Source organism: Helianthus annuus, chromosome 6 (genome assembly GCF_002127325.2).
Source record: "Helianthus annuus cultivar XRQ/B chromosome 6, HanXRQr2.0-SUNRISE, whole genome shotgun sequence".
Classification (NCBI taxonomy): Eukaryota; Viridiplantae; Streptophyta; class Magnoliopsida; order Asterales; family Asteraceae; genus Helianthus; species Helianthus annuus.
In genome coordinates, this window is record NC_035438.2 from 141,977,608 (window position 1) to 142,004,853 (window position 27,246).

A 27,246-nucleotide genomic window follows, 5' to 3' on the forward strand; every position below is an offset into this window, starting at 1 on the left:
ATAATCAACGCATTTTGGATGCATTGACTGTGAATATATAATGAATTTCACAATTAAACATACTTGACTGAGCGCAGTTCAAAAGCTTCTATTCAAACAAACAAAAATAAATCCATGAACATAGAAATCACTAATTATAATTAGTATGAGAATGTTACAACTAGAAATGCAATATATAAATAATTTTAAAGAGATATACACGTTGGGAAAGAATAAAACGAAAACCCATTTGAGTTGAGAAAACTTAAAAAACCTTTGTAAAAACGCTATGTAACATTTTTATTTTTTTCTAAAAAAAAATAGGAAATGTAACATACATATATTTGGGCAAAAGATCAAATACAAATAATCTTAACATACTAAACATACAAATTGAAGGAAAACCCAAAAAGACAAGGTGGCATTTTTGTAATTACCACCAACTATCAAAGTTACAACCAAAAATACCTAAAAAAACACAAATTTTTTTTTAACATTTTTTATTAAAAAAATCGCTACATTTCGTTAGCAAAAAAAAAAAAATTTTTTTTTTTTGCTGCTACTAAAAGTAGCGATTTTTTAATAAAAAAATGTTAAAAAATAAAATAAAATAATTTGTGTGTTTTTTTTTTATTTTTTTAGATTTTTTTTAGGTTTTTTGGGGGTTTAGTTTTTAGCATTTTAGCTTGGGTGGGGGGGGGGGGGTTAGGTTTTTTTAGGTTTTTGGGGGTGGGGGTGGGGGGGGGGGTTAGGTTTTTTTTTAGGTTTTTGGGGGTGGGGGGGGGTAGGTTTTTTTAGGTTGTTGGGGGGTGGGGGGGGGTAGGTTTTTTTTAGGTTTTTGGGGGGTGGGGGGTTTAGGTTTTTTTTGGGGGTGGGGGGAGTGGTTAGGTTTTTTTAGGTATATTTGTAGAGTAACTTTGATAGTTATTGATAATTACAAAAATGCCACCTTGTCTTTTTGAGTTTTCCTTCAATTTGTATGTTTAGTATGTTAAGATTATTTGTACAAGAACTTTACCCCATATATTTGAACATTTTTATAAAAAAAAGCACCGGCTAGTATATTTTTAAAAAATGTTACAAATTTCATGCTACATAATATATATTTTCAAAAAAATGTAATACAAATTTTGAACATTTAAAAAAAACTAGTAGGCGTTTTTTATATTTTTTTTTATAAAAATTCAAGTACATTTATGTTACATTCTCTGTTTTTAAAAAAAAAATAAAAATATTACATAAGATTTTCTTGAGTTTTCTCAACTCAACTCAAGTGAATTTTCGTTTTATCTTTCACCTATACACGTATTTAGTAGTTTGTTTATTCTTTTTGTTATGCTGTCATGTCCGTACATCTTAATATTTGAATCTCTCACTTAAATCCAAAGGTGTGTTCTCTCTCTCTCCCTAGAGTTTAATGGTGGGGCTTCTGAGATTGTAAGAAGAATCTTGAACAAACAACAAAGAAAGAAACAGGCTTTCAAAAGAGGTGATTATTAGACAAGATTGTTATTTTTATTATTATTCAGATGATTTCTATGTGTTTATTAAGTTTAACTCAAACCAAAACATCCAATCCAACAGTGTTCTATGCATCTAAAACATCATTTATTGATTTTTATGGGCATTTTAGGAAATTATTCCGGGTCAGATATTAATACAGAATATTCAAGAATCTAATATCATCATCAACTGTTCATATTCTGTTCCTTCTTTGGTAGTCATGTTGATGGAATCTTTTGATTTTCCAAGCATATAATCTTTCATTTCTTTCTTTTCAGTTCACTCTTTTGTTTTCAAATTTGATTCTTTCATCTTCTTCTACCACAAAAAGCAAAAAAGTTCCAATTTTTATATACAATTTGTGGGATTTTTAGTACAAGAGTATAGCTGATGAATATGATGATGATATTGTCTTTAACATGTTTGAATATTATTATTAATTTTTTTTTATATTATTTTATATTTTGACATCAAGTAATGTTCTTGTTCTTTCTTTTTCTCTTTTTTGACAGGTTTTGATTGATATATCAACAAAAAGTTTCAAACTTGAGGTCAAATCTTGGTCAATTTTTAGTTATATCAACAAAAAGTTTCAAACTTGAGGTCAAATCTTGATCAATTTTGAGTTATATCAACAAAAAGTTTCAAACTTGAGGTCAAATCTTGGTCAATTTTGAGTTCAAGATTGAGCCAGTGATGGCAGGTGTGTCACCTTTATGATTCTTGTAGTTCATGTAATTGTTCAACTATTTTAGTATAAATTTAATAAATATGATTGAATTTATTAGTTTTGAATTTAATTGATATAATTATTGTTCAAATATTTATGTATAAAATCAGAAGAGTTAATTACTGTTTTCGTCCATGTGGTTTGTCAAAAATCACTATTTCAGTCCATTAGTTTAAGAATTGCGATTTCAGTCCCTGTGGTTTCACTTTCGTAACCATTTCAGTCCATTTATTTTGTTAGTACAGGGACTGAAATGGTTACGAGGTGGACTGAAATGGTTAAGAAAGTGAAACCACAGGGACTGAAATCGTAAATTTTAAATTAATGGACTGAAATACTGATTTTTAACAAACCACAGGGACGAAAACAGTAATTAACTCAAATCAGAAATATTAACAATTTCAATCCCAAAACACAATTGAATCCATTAGTTTTGAATTGTAATTTGCTTGATTTACAGTCAAATAATTTTCTTTTTCTTTTCATTTCCCCAATTTTGACAGATTGTTCTTGAAATATAAGCGATAAAGTTCCTGTTTTTCGATAAAATTTGTGGGATTTCGAGTACAAGATCATAGCTATGGATGATGGTGTATTTCCGGCTAATAACATGTTCGCGAATCCATCCGAATCCATGTTGGGTTTCGATTACATGGATGACGAACTCTTTTCGGAAGGATGTTGGTTACAAGCAACACAAGTATCCGATTTCTTAAACAGTAATAGTAATAATAATAATATTCCGGTTTTTGATCCCTCGTTTCTGTGGCCACCCTTGGAGCTCAACAGCATTGATCATATACCAGAAGATGTTCAAGAATATGTTAGTCAAAGTCAAAGTCAAACTGCAGATGGGATTTTGTCAAAAGCCCGTGTTAGTAATTCGGTTGGATTTCTTGATCAGTCGAGGCGAAGATGGTGGATCCCGCCAAGTGTGAACGTTGGGGTGAAAGAAAGGCTAGTCTACGCGATCGAGAATGTAAAACATTCTGCGCTACACCAACACGCGCTTATTCAAATATGGCTGCCTGAAAACCGAGAAGGAACTAAATTTTTGAGCACAAATGATCAACTTTTCTCACTCGGGTCGAACTGCCCGCAGCTTTCTAAATTTAGAAACATATCGGGAAACTATCGGTTTGCAGCGGAGGGTGATTCGAAGGACATTGTTGGGTTACCCGGGAGGGTATTTATGGGAAAAGTTCCTGAATGGACTCCCGATGTTCAGTTTTTTAAACCGGTAGAGTACCCGAGAGTTGGTCATGCTCAGCAGTATGATGTCCGTGGGAGTGTTGCGGTACCGATCTTTTATCATGATAGACGAAGCTGTCTTGGTGTTATTGAGGTTGTTATGACGACTCGAAAGAGTAATTATGCGTCCGAGATTGAAGATTGTTGTAAAGCTCTTGAGGTATGTTTTATACTATTCGTTTCTTGCTCATGTTCATTCGTTAAGAAAATTCTGTTAATAAATGTTTGAAGTTTTCGGCTTTTGATAGGCGGTTGACCTCAGGAGTTTCGAAATATCAAACTCTCCGAAATTCAAGGTGTCGGATCATCCGTATCAAGCAGCTTTACCCGAAATTCTCGAGATCCTAAAATCGGCATGCAAATCGCATAACTTGCCTTTGGCTCAAACTTGGGTCCCCTGCATACAACAAGGAAAAGACGGGTCTCGGCATTCAGAGACAAACTTGATCCATTGTATATCCACGATGGATCCCGCATGTTACGTGCACGATCCCCGTTTTAAAGATTTTCAAGAAGCATGTTCCGAGCACCATTTGTTAAAAGGCCAAGGTGTTGTGGGTAGAGCCTTCACCACGAACCAACCGTGTTATGTTTCAGATGTAACATCGATGACAAAAACCGAGTACCCGCTTTCACACCATGCTCGGGTTTTTGGTTTATGCGGGGTTGTTGCAATTCGATTTAGAAGCACTTTAACAGGCAATGTTGATTATGTGTTGGAGTTCTTTTTACCTGTTGATTGTAAAGATCAAGAAAAGCAAATGAGTTTGCTCAACTCGTTGTCGGGTATTATAGAAAACACGTGCCAGAATTTAAGGATTCTTACTGATAACGAGTTATTGGAAGAAGGTTCGGTTGTGACCGATAGTGTAGAAGTAGTGAAAGTTGAACAAATCTTGGCGGAAAAACCCGTGGATTTGCTTAGAGAACAACATAATGAGTCAGGCTCCGGTGAGGGTAGTTTGGTCAACGATGGTATTAAGCGACCAGAGAGACGGCGGGGCGGTACCAAAACCGAGAAGACCATCACTCTGGAAATGCTTAGACAGTATTTTGCTGGCAGCTTGAAAGACGCTGCTAAGAATCTTGGTGGTAAGCATTCAGCTTTTTGCGGGTTTATAATAGAAATTTGAATCCGTTTACATATGGTACCGGTCAAATAGACTAATTAAGCTAAAAGGGTAACGGGTCAAAAGTCGCTCATAATCTATTTTTCAATGCACCAACCGTTCAAAAGTCGTTTTATTTAAAGATTTAGTTACTATTGTAAAAATAGTTATCCATTTTGACCTGTTACCCGGCCCGTACGCCCAACTTGTCCATTTTGGCACCTATGCTTATGGTCTTATGTTATACTGTTTTTGTTATTGCAGTTTGTCCAACAACTTTGAAAAGGATATGTCGACAACATGGGATCCAACGTTGGCCTTCACGGAAGATCAAGAAAGTTGGTCATTCATTACGAAAGATCCAGCTTGTGATGGATTCGGTTCAAGGGGCTCCCGGATCATTCCAAATCGACTCTTTTTATTCAAACTTCCCGAAGCTTGCGTCTTCGGATCCAAACACAAGCTCGTTTTCACCTTCAAAGATCCATAATATCGATGCAAAGGGCGTCGATGGTGTCACCAAGTCGCTTTCATCATCATGTAGCCAAACTTCGAGTTCTGGACAATCGTGTTCAAGCGGGACCCAACCGTCCACGGGTAATAACGTTTTGAAAAGAGATCGGAGTGATGCCGAGCCTCATGTTTCACCTTTTGTTCAAGATGAAGAACACGAACAAAAAGGTTTTCAAACATCGCATAGCCATAAGTCGCTCACTGAGCTCACGGCTGCTTCAACGCTACCCCCAAAAGGCGGGAATGCTCGAGATAACAATATCCAAAGAGTTAAAGTGACATATGGCGAAGAAAAGGTGCGTTTTCGTTTGCAAAAAGACACGGGGTTTAATCAAATACTAGAAGAAATTGCAAAGCGGTTTAGCATAAACGATATCAACTGTTTTCATCTCAAGTACTTTGATGATGATTCAGAATGGGTTCTTTTAACTTGTGATGCCGATCTAGAGGAATGCATTGACGTTTATCGATCGTGTAAGGGCGGGACAATTCAACTGGCTCTTTTTGAACCTCATCATACGGGTGGCAGTGTAGGTAGTAGTAATGTGATCTTGTAACAAGCTATAAGTGGTTGATAATTAGAAAAACGTCGGGTTACAAGTTAAGTTACATCTACATTCATCTAGCTGTAATCTATAACTTGAGGTACCACTATATATTAACAATCTTTGCACTCACTTGGGGAGAAACTTTCACTATTTTAATTCCGTGTAGCACAAGTTCTAACTACGGTGAAGCACAAGACTTGTTATCATCTTTTCTCTCGACAAGTACTCGTCTTGAAGGCGGCCCTAACATGCTTAGCATTACCTGCATGCAAACAGATTAGTTTGCGGTTTACGGGTTGTGTTTAAATAGCTGTCATGAACATATTCATGTCATGCATTCGAACTTACCGGTAAGAATATCAAACCATGCAAGAAACCGAGAAGAACCAAGGCCAAGTACATTTGGAAGTAATAAACCTGCATGCCATAAACTGCTTTTTAGTACTAAACAAACTATCTCCCGTCATCGTAACATTCAAGAGTAGAATAATAATAATAATACCACAAATATTTCGGTCCTTGAAAAGCAAAGGACGATTACTCCTACCAGTTTTGTGATTGTTATTCCGCTGCAGACATAGACGCAGTAATAAAATGTTATTGACTAAAAGCATGCAATGATAGATTACATAAATGAAATGAATAATTTTTTTTTTTTTTTATTGGAAACCTGAAAACAGAAGCACCCATCGTAGCCAAAGACTCCTTCATCCGCTGATCTCTATCACCGCTACTAACCTGTCAGAAAAGTAAAACGATAGTGAGAAATGACGTTTTTACCCATGATAACATCAATAAAAGACTACTTACCAAAAAAGCATGTGTTATATGTACACAAAACTCAACAGAAATACCAACTGACATCACAAGGTTAACAACGGATACAGCGTTCAGTTGGATGTTCAGAACAGCCATGACTCCCTGCATACGATAAATTTACAAATCACGTAAACAAAATTAAAAATTTTCAAGGCTCAACAGGAACGAAATATACCAGGAGATCCACAAGGATCATCACCAGCACAAGAAAGATTATTCCCGAGCTCCATATGCTGCAATGAAAACTTGTTATTGCAACTTCAAGTAAAATTAATCAGAAACTAAGTTACGAAACTTACCTGCATGTAATAACCAGGCAGACAACAAATACGGCGCCTGTAAAATATAGGAAAGTAAGTTACGGGTTTGGAAATTTAGCCAAACGGTTTAGCGTATAGAAGATAAAAAAAATCACTTACCAGTAGCTATTGCAAGACTGACCAATGCTGTCTTCCATATGTCAAGATATTGCTCAAAGAACATGTAAAATACCGAATAAGGAAAAACCTCAATCTGCAAAAGGAGGTAGTAATTGTTAGAACAGGTAACACTGTACAAAAAACTTGATATGGCAAGATGCGCGGGTCAGGTTGAAATGTGCTTTTTTTTTAGTATGGGTCAAAACAGGCAAGTCGGGCTGGGTTGACCCACAACCAATTTTTTTACAAAAATAATTGTGTTAGTTAGAATTACGATGTTTATTACAATAAATGTCTAAATTTTTGAATAAAAAATGATTTGAAATGGTATATACTTTTAACATAGACACCGGGCGATGTGCAATCCGTTACCCGTTTTAGCTAGGTTTTCTGGTTTGACCCATTTGAGATAAAAACAACGCAAATCGACCAATTTGTAAGTAAATAGGTAAAAACATCCACCATGCTTAAATGTATTACCTTTAAGGAATTGGAGACCCGAGAGCTAAATTCTCGTGCAGCCCTCATTGAGTCGACAAAATCAACCTGAATTAAAAATAGTTTTTGATCATTTAATCGGATGATATAAATACACTCTTTATATTTGAATATGTTTTTTGCTACCTGCTTGTTCAAGGGTGTGTGATATGTACGGAAGGAGGATGCTGGAATAATACCATCCTCAAAGCCTGCCAACATATAGACTATTATGTTTTATCTCTAACGGGCCAAGGGTCAAACAAGACAAAGTAGTTAAAAAAGAAACGTCTCATATGAGTAGAAGGGCCAAAAGATCACCCAAATTTGTATTTGTAACTAGTATTTTGACCCGCCGGCCGCCGTGCGATGCGGCGGGTGTGAAGCTTAAAGTAACTCGAACTTATACCGTCAAATATTTGACCCGACTCATTTTCGAACAAAATTTACGTCAAAACGTAGACCAACTGAAAACGCACATGAAAAAACGCACGAAAACGATTATATTTGACCTGACTCATTACCGAGAAAATTTACGTCAAAACGTAAACCAACTTGGATTTATAACGAAACGTACTTAAAAATAAGCACGTAAGAAAATAGTGTTTTTTTTACGTTAAAGAATGGTACCACGTGTTGCGGCGGAGATGAAATGTAAAGTAACTCAAATTTATACCGCCTAGTGAAACCGTGTTATATTTGACCCAACTCGTTTCCGAACAAAATGTAGACCAACCAAAAAGGTACATAAAAATAAGCACAAAAACGTTTTATATTTGACCCACGTACATAAAATAAGCACGTAGAACTCGAGGGAGTCAAATTGGCATCTTACAAAGTTTTTAGAAAGTTGAGGGGGTATAAGTAGAAATGCTAAAAGTTGAATGGTTGAATACACAAAATGAAAAAAAAAAAAAAACCATGGATGGCATTGTTGTAAATATGACCAAAAAAACTATAAAATTAGAGGTTGTGTCTTACTCTTAGGTAATATTCCTAAGACACCCTATTTTGTTATATTAAATTAAATAATGCATACAATCACCTGAATCGTCTTATTCGTATATTTCGATTAGTAGTTTCTTACTGTCGTAATTTCATCATCATCATCATACTCAGTAAATCCCACCAATAGCAAAGCTAAGGTAGGGTCTGAGGAGGGTAAAATGTAGACAACCTTAACTCTATCTCATAGGAATAGAGAGGCTGCTTCCAGTGAGACCCCCGGCTCGATACTGTCGTAATTTAGTTTTGGTAATTATATTTAAAGCATTTATAATTTAAAGATTTTTTCAAAAATGACAAAAAGTGAATGTGGTCCAGCCCGCTCTTGTAATTTCTAACTTGACGCGTTAACCCAACCGGCAAATAGGCATTTATAAACAACAGTGCTATGATACTATTAACTACATGGAGTTGCACGAACCGGTAAGTTCCACGCTATCTGTGTAGGCCCCACGACCACCTTTTGCACAGTCAGCAGAAGGTAGAGCATCAAGGAACCATGGAAGCTTCTCCTTGAATTGTGCGGTAGTTGGACGATCGTTTTGTAAATCTGAGTGACGGAAACACTAAAATGTACAAATAATAGTTAATCACCATGGCTAAGTTGTTACATCTAAGAAATAAGCGAAGATTCTATACGAGTTATCGGAAAGATCTTTTTAGCAGTATAGAAAAATATAAGAGTAAAATGTCATTTTCGTCCCTGAGGTTTGGCTACTTTTGCGACTTTCGTCCAAAGGTTTGTTTTCCGTATTTGGATCCAAAAGGTTTGAAATCTTGCCATTTTCATCCAACTCGTTAACTCCATCCTTTTTATAACGTTAATTCAGGGGTATTTTCATCTTTTTAGACATTTTTGTGATGATTAAAGGGTTTGGGCTGGGAGAAAGTCAACAGAGGTTGATATTTATTTTTTATTTCTTATAGTGTTTTTTATTTCAAAAATGTCTAAAAGACGGAAATACCCCTCATTTAACAAAGAAAAAGGGATGGAGTTAACGAGGTGGATGAAAATGACAAGATTTCAAATCTTTTGGATCTAGATGCAGAAAAACAAACCTTTGGACGAAATTCACAAAACTGGCCAAACCTCAGGGACGAAAATGGCATTTTACTCGATATATAATATAATAATACAAACGTGGTAGTAGATATGTGGTAGTAGTACTTACCGTGGTACAGTCTTTGCAAACTCCATTTACAGTACAAGAACCGTCACTTGAAGAACAACAAGGAGGCTGAGAAAAGCATCATTTACTTTCAGTACACACACTTACAAAGTAATATAGTATGTCAACACGTTATCGACGGTTAAACTTTGACCTGGTCATCAGGAGGACAATAAGTTTGATTAGTGAACTTCCTGCAGCAGCCAAAAGCTTCCGGAGATACCCAAACAAGAAAATCGTCAAGCCATGAAGCAGCAGGTTTAGCGATGTAGCTTGATGTCGGTACCAGAGACGCTTTTGATATCTGCGCATATATAATTCAATTGCTCTCAGTAATTAATAACGTGCATTATGCATAGCTGATATTCCGTTTTATTTTAATTTAATCAGAGAGATACAAACATACCTCGTTCAAAAGGGAGTTCGAATCACAGTGGTTTATTGAGCACAACTTATTTGTCAGACCTGATTCTGAACTGAAAAGAAAGGAAAAGCTTACAATGAAAAAGAGTTGCACGGTTGAACATTTATATCGTTGACCATGACATTTAATAACTCGCTAATGTATGCAAATTAACAGAGAAAAGATAAAGATAAATGAACAAAATGAAGAATACCTGTAATTATAGTTTTTCACAACAAAATATAGAGGTGGGCCAATTCTCAGGTATTCTGAGACATTATTGAAATAACCCTGCAGGAGAAATGACAGTTCAAGACTTTGTATGATTAATTGCTTAATTTTTTCTAGTTATATATATATATATATAGGTAAAAGATCAAATAAAAATAAAATAAACGTACGAACTGTACGAATTGAAAGAAAAGTCAAAAAGTGGCGGTGGCAATATGGTAATTATCAGCAATTCCAAAAGTACTGTACTGGGGAAAAGCAAAAAGTGGCGGTGGCAATCTGGTAATTATCAAAAACTTCAAAATTACTCTAGTAGGGTAATTTTGAGCATCTGTAGGGTGGGTAATTTTGAGCATCAATAGGGTAATTTTGAGCATCTGTAGAGTAATTTTGAGAAATGTAGTCTAGTAGAGTAATTTTGGGAAATGTCTTGTAGAGTAATTTTGTTAGCATTTAGTTATGGGGTTTAGCTTTATGGTTTAGTTTTTAGCTTTTAGTTTGGGTTGGGGGGGGGGGGGGGGGGTTAGGTTTTTTTAGGTTTTTGGGGGGTGGGGGGGGGGGGTTAGTGTAATTTTGATAATTACCCTACAATTTTGATAATTACCCTACACGACCAAAATTACTCTACTTGAGCTTTTACAAAATTACCCTACAGAAGTTCAAAATTACTCTACTAGAGTAATTTTGAAGTTGCTGATAATTACCAAAATGCCACCGCCACTTTTTTGACTTTCTTTCACTTCGTACGTTTCGTACGATAATTTTATTTTCACAAGAACTTAACTCTATATATATATATATAGGATTAAGTTATTGTACAAATGGGTCTCAACATACAAAATACCCTTAACGTAAGAAGTGAAGGAGGGAAATTTTTTTATTTTTTATTTTTTGAAATTTTTTTCCCATCTTATTAAACACGTATTTTAGTCCCAGAATCCAAAAAAAAAAAAAATCCCCTTCTTCATTACTACTGTAAAATCACGATTTTTTTTACATTTTGCAATTAAACATCATTCTTAAGTAGTAGTGGAAAATAAAGAAAAATCCCTCCTTCACTTCTTACGTTAAGGGTATTTTGTATGTTAAGACCCATTTGTACAATAACTTAATCCTATATATGTGTGTGTGTGTGTGTGTGTAGGGAAGGGTATTAATGAGAACTAGCTTGAGTTGTGAGAAGTTGAGACCCATTTGATCCAAAGGTTTTTTGAAAAAAATTTCGACCAAACTTTTTTATGGAGCTTTTCCAAAATAAAAATAATATGACGTATACAACTTCCTACATCGGTGTAAAAAAAACTTACACCACCGTAACATTCTGAGGCGGATGACGTCAGCAGCCATTTACACCGGCGTATATCAAACTTACATGTCGAATGAATGCTGGCTCGTCAATTTTTTTCGATTTTTTTCACAGATGTCTTAGTTGGATGTTAAATCTACATTTGTGCAAAATTTGGTTGAAAAACTCACACGGGAAGTAGGAATTCTCGCGGTTCTCACAACTTGGAGGAGTTCTCATCTGAACCTATTCCTATATATATATATATATATATATATATATATATATATATATATCAAGAACTGATACCTGAAGATATGAGTCACGAGGCAGAACGATTTTTTGTTCCAAACCAGGTTGAATCCTTGTGCATAGTGCCTTGTAAATAATAAACACGAAAATACGATATCAGAAAGGTGAGAGATGAAAACTCTTTAGAATACCAATCAAGAATGCTCGAACGAAATAACCTACAATGCTGGCCAATGATAAAGCAGCAAACACTGAAATGACTAGTAATTTGACCCACCATACGCTTAGAACGGGTGCATGAACCTCCTGTAAAGTAGCATACATTCAAATATTAAGACCACAAAAAGAATGACCTTTTATCACATTTTATCAATGATGAAAATTTATATATACCTTCATGTATCGTGTAAGTAATCCGTATCTTCTCTGATCATTACCTGTAAGAACATTGAATTCAGATACCTAAATAACATGATAAAATATAACTAGCGGGTTGTTCGAAACATAGATAAAAATAAGCAAATTGCGACGGGCCAGTCTACATGAAGATAAAAACATGTCGCGGCTGTATTCAAAAGTCACAAAAAAGTTATCGGTTCAGTTTGAAACTGGTATCGACACTCGTTATAACCATAAAAGCGAATATCTACTGCGGGTTTGAAATGCAATTGAAATAACCTACTTAGGACGGTACATATGGAAAATTTAGAAAAACATTACGTTGAGAAATAAAAACTAAAAAGAAACCACAGAAAATAAGTAAAAGGAAAAAATCTGAAAGTTGAGGGCCCATATGGTAACTATTATAAAGTGTAAGGGTAAATAATGAAATTTTAAAAAAACTTACCAAGGTTGAGGGGCTAAACATGTCATTGTTAAAGTTGAGGGAATAAGTATATCATTACCATAGTTGAGGGGCCAAAGTTGGTTGATGTTGACAAAAGTTGAGGGGCTAAACATGTCATTATTAAAGTTGAGGGGCTATATATGTTATTACCAAAGTTGAGGGGCCAAATATGTCATTACCAAAGTTGAGGGGCCAAAGTTGGTTGATGTTAACAAACGTTGAGGGGCTAAACATATATCGTTATTTAAAGTTGAGAGGTCAAATATGTCATTACCAAAGTTGAGGGGATAAAAATGTCATTACCAAAGTTGAAGGACCAAAGTTGATTGATGCCAAAATTGAGGGGCCAAAGTTGATTGATGTTGACAAAATAGCGTCTTAAGTATATATATAATAAGATAGTTGTTTAACAAACCTTGATCGGTATCGGTAAGTGAACCCGAAGTTGTAATACAAGGAAAACAATCAACCCTCTGGTCTTCAGCTCTCAGAAAATCTAAAACGATTAACGCTACAAACGCGGTAACTTGCAGAAGGAAGTCCAACAGAATAGCCAGTGCTGCAAACATAGAAAATACCCGACATGCTGGCATAGGAATGAAACTTCCAACCGCAAACGCCAAAACCTCTGATAAACTCGCTAGAGTTATAGACGGTCCCACTTCCGCAAGTGCGTTACTTATTCGGCCTTCCAATGGTAATTCAACCTGCTGCCTTTTAACTGCATGTACGAGAATGCACATATTGTCTACCCCCACCTGTTTCCAATTTTTTCAAGTTTGACTTCAGGCTAGTGGTCAACTGTAGTATGTATCGTTTATATGGAGAAAAGGGATAAAACTTACAGCCAAAACAAGAAAAGGGATGACTTCCATGATGATTAGTGTAGATTTTACGCCAATTGCACTGAAAAAACCGACTGATGCAATAACGGAGAGCATCACAAGTATTACTCCAGAAAGCCCAAGCAATACCTGGGATAGAATAATCATTAGTTAAAAGTTAAAACTCTAATCGTTAAAATATAAAAAGTGATTTTCTTAATATTAATGATGAATGGTTTTTCGACATTATGAATATACCTTGGAAGAGATATAAAAGGAAGCGAAGCGAGGAGTGTCACCCAATGCCAATGATATATAAGCAAACATCACAAGATAGCTTATCTGAAAAATAGTAACACAAGACATTTAAGAAGCATTTAATATATATAAGAAAATTAAAGGTGTTTGTGTTTAGTCTAGCATATGCCCTAAGGGCCCATGTTAAGAAGTATTTAATATAACCTAGTATTTAAGTCCCATGACCATTCACCGAATGAAAAAGCAGACGTAAAAATGTTGAACCACGCACGCCTGTGGCGGCATGTTAATGCACAAAAATTATTCCAAATCGTAAAACACAGAAAAGAATTACTAAGTTGACTTAGGACCCCGAGCGTTGCGACAGGGCCGTTAAACAGGGAAAAAACTAGACGTAAAAACGTTGAACCACACACGCACGTTGCAGCATGTTAAAATGCAAAATTTAGACCGAAACGTAAAATGAAAAATTTATAAAAGGTGAAAAGTATAGGGGACCAAAGTTGAAGGTGGAAAGTATTGGGGTTGAAAATGAAATATTCTTTGTGACAAATATGTAAAAGATGAAAAGCATAGGGGTTAAAACTTAAAAAAAGAACAGAATGAAAAAATATCAACAAATCATAATGTACTACCATTAAAGCATAAAGAAGTTAGTATATAATATATATATAGGGGATGGTTCAAATGAAAACCACTTTTATTGTGAAAACTCGAAAACTAACTAAAAAAGCCTAAAAAAAACCTAAAAAACATACAAATTTTTTTTTTACAATTTCTTTTAGAAAAATCGCTACTTTTTATATATGGAAAAAAAATTTCAAAAAAAATAAAAAAAAAAAAAATTTGGTTGTACTGCACATGTGCACTAATACGGAAAGCCTAAACCACTTAACCCACCCCCCACCGACACCCCCCAAAAACCTAAACCCCCCACCCCCCCCCCCCCAAAACCTAAATTCACCCTCCCACCAAAAGCCTAACCCCCCCCCCCAAAAAAAAAAACCTAAACCCCCCCACCCCCACCCTCCCGAAAACCTAAAACTAAGCCCTAAACATAAACCCGAAAAAAACCTAACCCCCCCACCCCACCCCCCAAAAACCTAAACCCCCCTCCCCCACACACCCAAAAACCTAATCCTAATCCTAAACCTCCAAAAAAACTAACCCTAAAAGCTAAACTAGAATCAAAAAACTAATTTTAAGCATGTAATGCACATTGTAGTACATGTTATATTGCACATGTGCACTACTATAATAATAGTATTGAAAACAAGACGACACCATAAATCTTTTTTTATGTCATAAAAAATATGCTCGAATATACTTGAATGAAAAATAAGAAAATTTGTGATCTTATGATGCCATTTTTGTTTTAAAATGATAACGTATGGAGAAATGAGAAATGTTTGAAAAGTTATATATTTTTTGTTCCAATTTTACCCCTCCTTCATTAAAAGTCTTCCCTCCCTCATTTTTAGTGGGTTTTAGTTAGTTTTCTAGTTTTCACAATAACTAGTGGTTTTCATTTGAACCTTCCCCTATATATATATATATAGTATATACAATTACCAAAATTCAATCTTTATATCAAACTAACACACAAATAAACCATTATCTCACCAAAATTGTTATAGCATCTGCACTACTTTCCCTTTTCATTTCTTCTTCAATGGAGCTTTCAGATGAATATGATAATGTCAAATTCTTGGATTTCACCATTGGAAGGAGCTCATTCTGTTACCAAGATTAGTGAGATTTCAAATAGGCCTGTAAACGAACCGAACAAACACGAACATAGGCATGTTCATGTTCGTTCATTCAACTTTAACCGAACACGAACACAAACACGAACGTATAATCGAACACATTTTTTTGTTCGTGTTCGTTCATTAAGAAATCGAGCATGTTCGTGTTCGTTCATGTTCGTTCGTTTAAAGCCTAAATGAACAGTTCACGAACACAAACGAACATAAACAAAAAAAAATAGCTGAACATATTTGAATAAATATAAACAAACATAAATTAACATGATTAAACAAACAAGTCTAATATATTACAATTCATCCGAAAACACATCTATATTAGAGTTCATAAATATACTAATTAGTCATATTAATATAAGTAGTTAGAAAACCTAATATTTATATAAATCTAACTATTTATGTATATACTAAAATTTAAACGAACGTTCATGAACATAAATGAACGAACACAAATGAACGTTCATGAACATAAATGAACAAACACAAGGTGTGTTCATGTTTTTTTGTTCGTGTTCGTTCGTTTATTAAATAAACAAACATAAACGAACTTCCCGCCGAACAAGTTCATGAACGTTCGGTTCGTTTACAGGCCTAATTTCAAACACATAGTTTTGTAATTGCAGAGAAAGAAAAAAAGAAAATGAAAAAGGCAAACCTCGACTAACTGAATGAAGGCCTTTTCCCAAGTGACGGCTCTTTTAGTTTTGTTACCTTCCTTATCGATGGCGTTGTTAACAGGATAAGTTATAATAAATGCAGATGCCTGTCTTTAAATCATCATTATAGGGTCACTATAAAACATATGTATATTTATGATACTAAAAACAAAACAGATGAAAGAATTACCTCAGAGTAATTGTTACCGGAGAAACCTCCTAATGCTGTGCTTGGTTCTAGTGGGCCTTTGAATGCGCTCATACAGTTCTCGTCAGAAGTGTAATGCTGTTGTAAATCATCCAAATAACCGATTTCAGAATGATTAAATTTTCATGATGGATACCCATACAAAATAAAAAAAAAATACATAAATAAAAGTTTATATGGTCATAGTAGCTCAACCAAAATCAAACCAAATGTGAGACATAATTTATCAAACTCCATATAATTTTAAGAGTAAAATACACGGACGGTCCTTTTGGTTTACCAAAATTTTAGATTTGGTCCCTAGTTTTCCAAAAGTACACAGATGTTCCCTGACGTTTGCACTTTGTAACGCATTTAGTCCCTAGCTGGGGACCAAATCCAAAATTTTGGTAAACCAAAGGGACCGTCCGTGTACTTTACTCTAATTTTAATTCCTCAAAGTTTCCAAATCGAAGAGGTCGATCTGGTCAATGATTAAAAAATTTGACCAAGAAACATATTTTCAACCATTCATATGATATGATGAAGTGAACCATGAACAGGAGATATCTCGAGGAAGATACCTGAAAGCAGTATTCAGCATGGTCAACACCCCCAAAGTCATCAAAGTTTTTAGGGTCCATTTTGAAATACTACAACATAAATATCCAAAATAAAGCGTCAGACAGTAAAGAACATATGATAAAACATAAAATCAGGTACTAATGATTCTAGTATTGATTACTATATATATTACCTGAAGAATACTTTGTGTGGCACAAGCCTCACCCAGAGGTTTCATGCATATGTCTGTCAAAGAAACCAATGATCCAGAAAAATTTGCTCGAATTCCATCTACCTATATTATTTTTAAAAAGGCAACACGTAGATTACGCAACCGAAGGCATATATCAACTTGACAGCTGGAAAGTAAGTTTAATTAGTAGTGTAGTACCTTCTCCTGTATTTCAAAAAGCAACTTAATATTCTCATCTGTGACAATACTTGGCGGTTTCATATGTGCACCTTGAGGTTTGGTTGCCAATAGAAGCTGTAAAATGTTAAGCATACAACATTTTAAAAAAAAAAAAATAATATTTTTCAGATCATGTATGTAGATATCGCCTCACCTGCTCGATTCTGTAGAACGGTGCCAGGTGGCTGTCGAAGTATTGTTTCTCTTCTGCTGCTCTACTCCCGTGACCTACCCAAAGCTGCAATAACGCAAATTCAAATATACTTATACAAACGAAAATTATATTATATTAATAATAAAAGCAAGATGAATCATGGAGGGCAAATCAATGTCATAGCATTCGCTGGTTCAGGTGGAAAATAGTTTTCAAAATTGAATATATAAACAGACAGTAATAAAAACTTAAGTAAAATACCATTTTCGTCCCTGAGGTTTGGCCAAATTTGCGACTTTCGTCCAAAGGTTTGTTTTTCCGCATCTGGATCCAAAAGGTTAGAAATCTTGCCATTTTCATCCGGCTCGTTAACTACATCCATTTTCTCCGTTAAGTCAGGGGTATTTCCGTCTTTTTTGTTAACCTAAAGGGCAATTCAGGCTTTTTCAGGGTTATACGGTCTTTTTTTTGTGAAAAAGACCGAATATCCCTTTTAAATTAACAAAAATGACGGAAATACCCCTGAATTAACGAAAAAAATGGATGGAGTTAACGAGCCGAATGGAAATGGCAAGATTTCAAACCTTTTGGATCCAGATGCGAAAAAAAATCTTTGGACGAAAGTTGCAAAACTAGCCAAACCTCAGGGACAAAAATGGCATTTTACTCTAAAAACTTTGTACATACCTTTTCAGGCCGTGTCTCTACGTTAAAACTGACTAAGCCTACACTAAGAAAAAGAACAACAGCCATTGATGAACCCAAGATGAGAATTGGATTTCTCGCAACCCATGTTCCATATGACCTGAGAATTAATATCACAATCAAGATTTTAAAGTTGAACATTATATATGTACATATGTACCTATTTAGCATTGACTGTATGTGCTCTTACCGGAAAATTTTCGCCATATATCCTTGCACAACTGAAAGCTGAACCCCACTTGTGATTTGAGGGTTATCCTCCAACATCTAAAAGATAAAAATGTGACATATTTTTATTCATTAATGTACAGTTAATATACAAATATGCAAATTTGTAATTTATTTCTACCTGCATGGGGATATTTTCGTCTTTTTTCCCGTGGACCTGGTGTACCGGACCACCCTTAGTCACGTTCATCATCGACTTCGTTCTCAAAGTCGGGTTCATTTCTTTTCTTTTATGCAACAAACCCCACCAAAGAAACATGGAGGCCAGTAAAATATACACCATTGCTACCGAAACTTCAATGCATCTTGCCTGCAATGATTTCAATTTTCAGTTGAACAAAAACATTTATAGACCAGACAATAGTTTATGTTTTACGCTTAACCTTAAGTGTGCCAATCCTCACTGAGCAAGAACCCTTTTCGTGAAGCAGTTGAGGGGCAGAACTGGAACAAACAGCAGAGGAAGGACAATCACCACAAGAGCAGCCTAGTGATGTGTCACCACATGAATAAGTAGTGACGTTCATAGGCTTCATTTTTACTGACACATCAGCGTCTGACCGAAAGTTTATTGCATAGGGTGAACCTGGTAACTGAAGGCCTGCTTTTCGACCGATGAAAGCAAACCACTCTGCCAAAGAACATACAGTCATGTAATACGTACACGTTTTGAATGTATCTATGTGTACGATAAAAAGATAACTGTATTACCTTTGAAATTCTTAGCACCATTTCCGACAAAATCAATAGCCTTAGAATTCGCGGTACCAAACTTTACATCCTTACAGGAATTAAATAAACCCTCTCCAAAGGTGTCAGTTATATAGTAGTCAATTCCACCCACAGTCGAATTATCCTTCATCTGAAAGAGATATGTGAAAAATGAAATAAAAATTGAAAAACCGTAAAAATGGATCGTGAATCCTACGGATTGGTGTTAAATATGTTCGAGATAGAAGGTTTAGTTTAAGTAACTAATTCGGTAGAAATTTTGGCAGCATAACGTTTAGTCATCACAGTTTATTCATACCGAAAGAGTTTACATCGTTTAAGCTAAGGGAGAGAACAAGTGTGTTCAATCTCCATCAATTATAAAAGAGTTAAATGCCATTTTAGTCCCTGTGGTTTGGGCTATTTTGCCAGTTTAGTCCAAAGGTTTCATTTTTCGCCTGTGGGTCCAAAAGGGTTTCACCGTTGCCATTTTAGTCCACTGGGTTAACTTCATCCATTTTTTTGTTAACGAGAAGGGCAATTCGGTCATTTTATATGGCCGATTTGCCCTTCTAGTTAACATAATTACATATAAAATGACCGAATTGTCCTTCTCGTTAACAGAAAAAATAGATTAAGTTAACCCAGTGGACTAAAATGGCAACGTTGAAACCTTTTTGGACCCACAGGCGAAAAATGAAACCTTTGGACTAAACTGACAAAATGGCCCAAACCACAGGGAATAAAATGACATTTAACTCATTCTAAAACTTGTCACACACTAACGCATGTCTCCGTATATATGGTATGAGTCATACGTTGGGAGCATCAACGTATGACACATGCGTTTTACATATCTTAACGCATGTCATATACGTTCAACATCACTGAACGTATGTGTCTAAGTCAACCGCATCACCCACGCGTTACCACTATCCAAACATAAACATATACAACACACACTCTATCCAGCCTATTTGCACAGTATTTGATTAAGAAATATGAAATATGCAACATGCATTACAGACTGTGTAGACGACTACACGGTCAATAAAGACTGTACCTGCGAAATAGAAGTCACATTGATGAATTGACTCTGATTTGGAGAGCATGAAAGTTCACAAAAGAGGTTCAAAAAATTACGTAAGCATGCTGGACACCCGACTAGAAAGGGTATAGCCTGCAAAAAAAGAAGACAACATAACAATATACAGAACCTTAGATGCAATCGAGTCTTAGAGTTGACTTATAATGAATGATTCACTGTTTATAAGTTGGAACTGAAGCAAAACATCTTACTTGTTGGACTTGTGAACGCAATGTATCGAATTGAGCTTCTGTGCAACATATGTTTCCAGAAATGGTTGGACACAAACTTTGGATCTTAGATGATAATAAATCATTTGGCTGTAAAAAAATTAATGCATTTAGTGAAATTTTGTGTGATTTCATTTGTTTGTGTGATGATAATTATATATCATCTTTTTATTATCTTGGTTTCGTTAAGGAATATTAGAGTTCCATACCTTAACGGATGGAGAACCAAAAGGGCAGTTCACTACTTTCCCATCACTCCGTGTTCCACATATATCATACATCGCACAATAGTTTTCACCGTGTTTTTCCCTAAAACATACGCGAGTAAAATGTTTAAACTGGCTTGCTAAAGAAGAAGACACCTAAGTTATGTTTACAACAAAATTTTTAACAAATTGCAAACTGAATCATGTGCGCTTAAGTTCACCGTGGTGTGGGATTGGAAGTCGAAACTATTTGCTTATTGGACTGTTCTGCACTGCCTATAGATATAAACAACAAGACCTGCAAAAATAGTAAACATGATTATCTCAACAATCAACATTATACTAACTCATATGAAATGAGCTAATTTGAAATCAAGAAAATCACTTCATATTGTGACACATGACATAAAAAATCAGGTTAGTCTTTAGATTTTCCATTTCATATAATGTGCTTTGCTTTCATACTGTCTCCTACTGACTAGGCCCGGTTTTCGTATTATTTCCCAAAGGGTAATCATAAAAAGGATTTTTTTTTCATCACAAATTCACTTATTATTTGTCCTAAAAGTTATGTTACTAAAATGAATTATGAAACAGTTTGTTCCATGCATCTTTGTTTTAGTAGAGAGAGAAAAAAGGTGTATTTTTTTATTTTTTATTTTTTATCTTTTTTATTTTATTTTCTTCAGATTGTTATTCTTTTTTTTTGAATGACAAACTAACCTACTCATAAAAATACTCTTATAACTACACCTTACAGGATTTGAACCATCTACCTGTAGCATTAAAAATTACAAGAAGTTTCATATCGGATACAACTCATATTTCAATAAATAACATTTTTTTTGAAAGACAAATGTTACTTTTTTGAAATTTAATTAATTAAGTATTAGTGATTACAAGTTATTAGAAAAAAGAAACTAAATAGTATCTCAAATTATAAACTGAAAACAAAAAGAATAAAAGAAAACCTTTTTTTTTTTCTTAAAAGAAAAGGTTACCTTACTTTTAAAACTCTTTTAAAATCTACTACTTTTGAGAAGAAAAAAAATCCAAATCTATGCAGAAACAGACTTAAATAATAAAAAAAAATCCATAGGGGCTGTTTGTTTACCTCTTAATGAGGCTTTTAATGGTCCAGACATCTTACTAGTTCAGCACTTAATGATTCAGACTGTTTGTTTCACGAGCAGATGTCTGAATGGTTTAGACATTTGCCTCTGAATGGTTAAGATTTATACAAAGTCTGAATGATTAAGACCTCTAATCTGAATTGGTCAGACATTTGCCTCTGAACGGTTAAGCATTATACAGGCTCTTAATGGTTCAGACCTCTTACTGGTTCAGCACTTAACCATTTAGATGTTGCCAAACAGCCCCTATGTAAATCATTATTCAAATCTAGTCTCATTATTTTGTCTACACGTCATACATACTATTTCCAGATCAAAATCAGTATACCAAATTTGGTTCAAAATTTATTTGTTGAATAAAATACCAAACAAAGTTATAAATGCAACTTGACTTGAAAATTCCACAAAAGAAAAATAGCGTACTCATGCTCCATACACACATGAAAGATAATAATAGAATAAGGTCCCTATCATGTTTTGAATATCTATTCTCATGTTCACTGACAGCTTTAAAATCATTTTAAAAATAAAAATAGATAATGCAGACACCAAAAAGAAAAAAAAAAAAAGAAAATTGGTGATTAATATGTAAATGAGTTTATCTTCATTTTGAATTGGATAAGCATGCATCATTCATTTTGTTTTTATCAGTAATAACTAAACTAGGTTAAAAACATACGAGTTTGAGATTAGATGAGTGAAATATATTTGGAAGGGATTTAATATATTTATAAGTAGGGTTAAGTTCACGTACAAAGTACCTTATCGTACAATACAAAACGTACGAAAGGCATGAAAACGCCAAAAAAACGCGGTGACATTTTCGTAACTATTTGCTCGTAGGGTAATTATCAAAATTACTCTACAAATGATCTTGTAGAGAAATTTTGATCTTGTAGGGTAATTTTGTAAAATGATCTTGTAGGGTAATTATCAAAATTACTCAGCGTATCAAAATTACTCTGCAAGTTTATCAAACAACATACAATTCAAATGTACCCTACAAAATCATTTGTATTGTAATTATGATAATCTACAAAATTACTCTACAAGATCAAAAATACCATACAAAATCATTTGTAGAGTAATTATGATACTCTACAAAATTACTCTTCTACAAGATTAAAATTACTCTACAAGAACATTTCAAAATTACTCTACGAGTAAATAATTACGAAAATGTCACTGCGTTTCTTTTTTTTTTTTTTTTTTTACTTTTTCACCCTATTCGTACGTTTTGTATGATAAAACTATTTGTATTTGATCTTTTGTCTTTATAAACTGAGTCTTACGTGCCTTATGTCAAGGCTTAATGCAAAACTACCATCAAGCTGGGGTCTCATCGGATGCAAGGTGTCTACATATTTGATGATGATGATGATTTATTATATTTAAGTTTTAAAAAATTTTAAATCAAGAAGTAGAATACAAAGGTGTGAAGAATAATTGTGATACGTTGCTTATTATTTTAGGCATAAAAATATTTGAGTTAAACTAAATTCCCCTAAATCCGGTCAAAACACCGATCACGTATACATATTTAGGGTTGTTTTGTGAATCTGAAGAAGAAAGTGGTTTAATCATCCGAAAAGCAAAGCAAAGCGATTCCGATGATAATAATGCAGGTATTTAATCCAGAAACCACACTACTACACTGATGAACAAACAGAGCACATTGATTGATGTTGAAGGAAAAAGATACCTGAAAGCATGTGTAAAGCTTCATAGTTACGCTGCTGCTGGCGGTAAATAAGTCCGGTGAGCGTGGGAGAGTAGTTACAAGTAGCAGAAGAATTCCAGTCAGTAGAATTTGTCTGTTTGGAGAATGGGAGGCTATTTATGTGGATATATGGGGATTTTGTCAAGTTACAAATTTGTCCTTGCTTTCGGTTCGTCTGTCTCCCACGACATGATATTGTATAATTATTAAAACTAGATCTTTTCTAGGTATATTACAAAATAAAATAATAAAAGTATATTTATAACAAAAATATCTCATGCAATCAAAAGATAAAGTGGTGATATGTCAAAAAAAAATTATTGATACATGTTTTACATCAATTTGTATCGGTTCTTGTATCGACAGTGCAAAAGTGCTGGAAAATACCAAACCGGAAAACTATCAAAATGAATGCATGCAGTGGTGGATTCATAAAATATTTTTAAAGGCGTCCGCCCAATGCATGTACCAGTATCAAAGCAAGTACGAAAGTTATTTTGAATAAAACTCAATTTTTTTATAAAATTTATATACTATAGGAGCCTAAGGATTGACCCAATGATCGAGCTGGGCAAGGAGAGGGGTTCGTAGGGATGTAGCAACAACAAAAGGGGGCGCAAAGAGGAGAGATTTTCAGCATTATCTTTTATTAATTGTTTAAATTTCAATTTTCTCATTAATTGTAATCTTTTCGCTTTTGGAGTATGACTCCTGCCTATAAGTGAGGATATAGGGTTTATGTTTGGTTAGAATTTATGATTATGATTATTTTATATTGAATATTTAATCAAATTTTTCGACTTTCAAAGCTTTTTATTAGTTCTATATGTTCTCGATCACCATTTGTGTGTGCTTCCCTTTGCATCAAGTGGTATCACGTCTACAGTAATCAAATGGTTGGACGTGGTAGAGGTCGCCCTCCTTTGCGAGAAACGTTGACGTAGATAATGAAGCGAACGACCTCGATTCGCGTGATTAGGATATCGAACGGTTACAAGAGAGAATCAGAGAGTTGGATTTGAACCAATGTTAGGTGGAGGATACCGAGACGGAAACTGTGGTGGGGGATGATTTAGATATAGACCGGAACCCATTCAGGGCTTTACGAAGGAATGCCTGGGCCCATCCTCGGAATGGTCCACTGCGGAGCTTGGGTCTCAAGGTGGAAATTACATCTTTTGATGGGAGTGTTTTGGTTGACGACTTTATTAATTGGATGAGCACCGTTGAGCAGGTTTTTTACCTCAAGGATGTCACACCCCAACCGATGACGGAAACATCGGGGCGCGGCACTGAGCGAAACAAATGGTCCAAGAGAAATTCCATAACAACTAAATTACCAGATAGTTAATATTATGTCCCATACCATAACCCATCAAGCAAATCAGTTATTACAGACATAGATATCTCTAGGCAAAACAATGTTCCGACAACTCTGATTTAAATAAATAAATTGTCTTTGTTTCTAGACTCTCATTCCTACTCGATTCCACAAAAGCAGGTAAAGCACAGCATCCTAAGCACCTGTCACATACGTTAAAATAAAGTGAATACACATAGTGTAAAGGTGAGCATACAAGAAGGTCTTTCGTCAAGACCTTCGGCCCAGGTCCACTTGAGGCCCATACTTTTCAGATTATTTAACCTCTCATAATCTTAATCGTAAACACGAAACCCTACTGTTCTCTCTCTGTTAGACGACAACCATTCTCTTTGGTTTGGAGTCTTCAATCGATCTTTCTTTGTGCACAAACCATTGTACGGTTAGTAACACTATCATGATTTGATTAAACATCCATGTGATCCTTGTTTATCTGTACTTGATTGTTATTGTGGTGAAGAAGAATGAATGCACGATCTAATGTTTAGTGGTAATCCGATATGAATGATGATTATTATATAGGGTTGCATGATAACAGGTCTTGATGAATGACTTGCAATAACAAACTGATCAGATTCGAACAATTAGGGTATGAGTAGGGTTAGTCGTTAAAAAAAGTTTTGATGTTTTGATACTGAATATGAGGATTTAGAACATGTATGATAGAGATTAGATGATCTGTGTACGTTTACATTCATTATGTGGTTTGCTAAATCTATTCGATGAACTAGTGTTAACAAGAAGTCGTTTGACAATTGTATGATGATACGTGAAACTGTCTTGATTAGGGTTTGTGGGGAACCCACATAGTCTGTGCAGGTGCAGCGACGAAGAACGTAATTCTTCGATGGCTGGCCTTCGATGAAACACCAGGGTTCTTCGCCGAAGTCCCTTTCTGACGAAGAACAGTTCTTCGCCATTATGGTTCTTTGTCACATCCTTGGTTGACGAAGAATGGTAGTTCGCCGCCGTGGATTAAACAAACAGAACAGTGTTCACAAGACATAGAGTTTAAATAATTCATGGTGCATATAATGATGAATGTGTTTGTCATACGATTACATCTGTTTCATGTTAACAACCTTAGTGAGAAACGAGGAACGTGAACTAACTAGTGTGAATAACAAATCCATCTGTTAAATGCTATTAAGTGTCAAGTACATGAGTGTGGACTTGTATGAGTAACTGCTGGGTGATAAATGATGACTCTTACTATGAATGCAAACTGTGTTAATTACGTGACTTGGATGATTATGAAACTGATTGCGAATTGGTAACCACGGTAGGGTTGGTTGATTAACTGGAACGGGTAACTTATTATACCGAGCAATCTAAGATGAGTTCACTGCCTTTTTCAAGCATGCATCCCGGGGAGGGATATCGGGTAACGTTCCGGGGAGGAATGTCGGGTAATTGGGTTTGACTGGAATGTTAAACCTGGGATGTTGGTTATTACACTCATTTCTATCATTAAGTCCCATCATATACCGATTGGTTACCGGGGAGGCAACGGGGTTGTTAGTTGATAGCGCTATTAGGTTTGGCACCCTCACACCATACCAGGGAGGACGGTCGTGAACTAATTACCTTAACCACCTGACCAATGTTTGATAGAGCATTGGGGTTTGGGCAAATAATCTGGAGCCATCTGCGGTAATCGAGTTAATAACAACATCAATCTCTGAAATGTTTTAAACTCATATCTGGTAACTAAAACGTGTTAACAAACTTTGAACTCACCAGCGTCGTCTGACACACTTGTCTGCATGCTTGTAGGTCGTTAGATTTATGGATGGAACTTGCTATCTGGGAGTGCTAAAGTGGTCATAGGTCGTAGCTCTTGGATACATGTTTCGTTGGCTTTGAACTCTTGTTTTCAAACAGTTGAATAACGTTTTACATTATGCTTCCACTGAACGTTTACTTTGGTTTTAACTAATGACTTGTTATTATATTATGAAATGAATGGAATGTTTTATTTAAATATTGATTATAGTTAAATGTGATTGGTGGCTGGATCCTGGTATGTCACACATCCCGCGGTGTTCCCGCATGTGGTATTATTTTGGGGGTGTGAAATCGGTGGTGTCGGGTTTGGGTTTTCGTGTGATAAGTTTGGTTTTGTTCTTGCTTTGCATGTAATACCAAGTGTAGATGAATGGTGGCGGTGGAAGCCGGTGGGGTGGTGTGGATGGTGGTATTGATAGGTGGGAGAGAGGGAGAGAAACAGAGGAGAGAGAGAAGTTTTTATATTTATATATATAATTATAAATATAGCATTTTTATTTTTTAAACTTTGTCTCTAATGTATTTTTTAAAAAGGTTGGATATTTAAGTTATTTGCAAAATTAGTCCCTGAAATATGAAATGATAAAAATGCCCTCATATGACCACATTTAACAAAAAATCTAACTGTTTTTGTAACACCCCGTGTTTCCGAATATCAAAGTCAAAGTCAAGTTTGACTTCTTTGACTATAGTTAG

General features: G+C 35.1%; 2 protein-coding genes across 4 annotated transcripts; one reads left to right on the plus strand and one right to left on the minus strand.

The window, feature by feature from the left end:
• The first annotated feature begins 1,334 nt into the window (after positions 1 to 1,334).
• LOC110865927 (protein NLP5) lies at positions 1,335 to 5,762 on the plus strand. 2 transcript variants are annotated; one of them, XM_022115268.2, is made up of 5 exons: positions 1,372 to 1,468; positions 1,995 to 2,185; positions 2,716 to 3,623; positions 3,712 to 4,555; positions 4,837 to 5,762. In XM_022115268.2, exons 3-5 carry the CDS (start codon positions 2,793 to 2,795, stop codon positions 5,640 to 5,642), a joined length of 2,481 nt encoding a protein of 826 aa, XP_021970960.1. In that variant the 5' UTR covers positions 1,372 to 1,468; positions 1,995 to 2,185; positions 2,716 to 2,792; the 3' UTR covers positions 5,643 to 5,762. The 2 variants fall into 2 exon arrangements, with proteins under 2 accessions (XP_021970961.1, XP_021970960.1); XM_022115269.2 differs by lacking the exon at positions 1,995 to 2,185 and having other exon boundaries at positions 1,335 to 1,468.
• On the minus strand, positions 5,632 to 23,501 carry LOC110865926 (NPC intracellular cholesterol transporter 1). 2 transcript variants are annotated; one of them, XM_022115267.2, is made up of 38 exons: positions 23,364 to 23,501; positions 20,750 to 20,826; positions 20,532 to 20,631; positions 20,305 to 20,412; positions 20,069 to 20,185; positions 19,006 to 19,156; positions 18,678 to 18,925; positions 18,416 to 18,604; positions 18,257 to 18,333; positions 18,049 to 18,166; positions 17,362 to 17,445; positions 17,187 to 17,282; positions 16,989 to 17,090; positions 16,816 to 16,884; positions 16,235 to 16,330; positions 16,044 to 16,151; positions 15,246 to 15,359; positions 13,623 to 13,706; positions 13,386 to 13,514; positions 12,956 to 13,298; positions 12,087 to 12,130; positions 11,916 to 11,999; positions 11,751 to 11,819; positions 10,140 to 10,216; positions 9,929 to 9,998; positions 9,677 to 9,826; positions 9,526 to 9,591; positions 8,775 to 8,919; positions 7,496 to 7,560; positions 7,352 to 7,417; positions 6,872 to 6,965; positions 6,752 to 6,788; positions 6,628 to 6,685; positions 6,444 to 6,554; positions 6,304 to 6,371; positions 6,136 to 6,202; positions 5,982 to 6,050; positions 5,632 to 5,895 (listed from the first exon to the last, which is right to left on the minus strand). In XM_022115267.2, the coding sequence occupies exons 1-38, from the start codon at positions 23,385 to 23,387 to the stop codon at positions 5,812 to 5,814; spliced, it is 3,858 nt and encodes a 1,285-aa protein (XP_021970959.1). In that variant the 5' UTR covers positions 23,388 to 23,501; the 3' UTR covers positions 5,632 to 5,811. The 2 variants fall into 2 exon arrangements, with proteins under 2 accessions (XP_021970959.1, XP_035830629.1); XM_035974736.1 differs by lacking the exon at positions 23,364 to 23,501 and having other exon boundaries at positions 20,726 to 20,822.
• Between the last annotated feature and the right edge of the window lie 3,745 nt (positions 23,502 to 27,246).

Excerpts from the sequence above, each read along its gene's own strand:
- LOC110865927 (XM_022115269.2), top strand. The coding sequence starts at position 2,793 with ATGGATGATGGTGTATTTCCGGCTAATAACATGTTCGCGAATCCATCC. Across the intron at positions 3,624-3,711 it reads ATTGTTGTAAAGCTCTTGAG|GCGGTTGACCTCAGGAGTTT; the intron begins GTATGTTTTATA and ends GGCTTTTGATAG. Across the intron at positions 4,556-4,836 it reads CGCTGCTAAGAATCTTGGTG|TTTGTCCAACAACTTTGAAA; the intron begins GTAAGCATTCAG and ends TTGTTATTGCAG.
- LOC110865926 (XM_022115267.2), bottom strand. The coding sequence starts at position 23,387 with ATGAAGCTTTACACATGCTTTCAG. Across the intron at positions 18,926-19,005 it reads TGGTGCTAAGAATTTCAAAG|AGTGGTTTGCTTTCATCGGT; the intron begins GTAATACAGTTA and ends GTTCTTTGGCAG. Across the intron at positions 6,789-6,871 it reads CAGTCTTGCAATAGCTACTG|GCGCCGTATTTGTTGTCTGC; the intron begins GTAAGTGATTTT and ends TATATTTTACAG.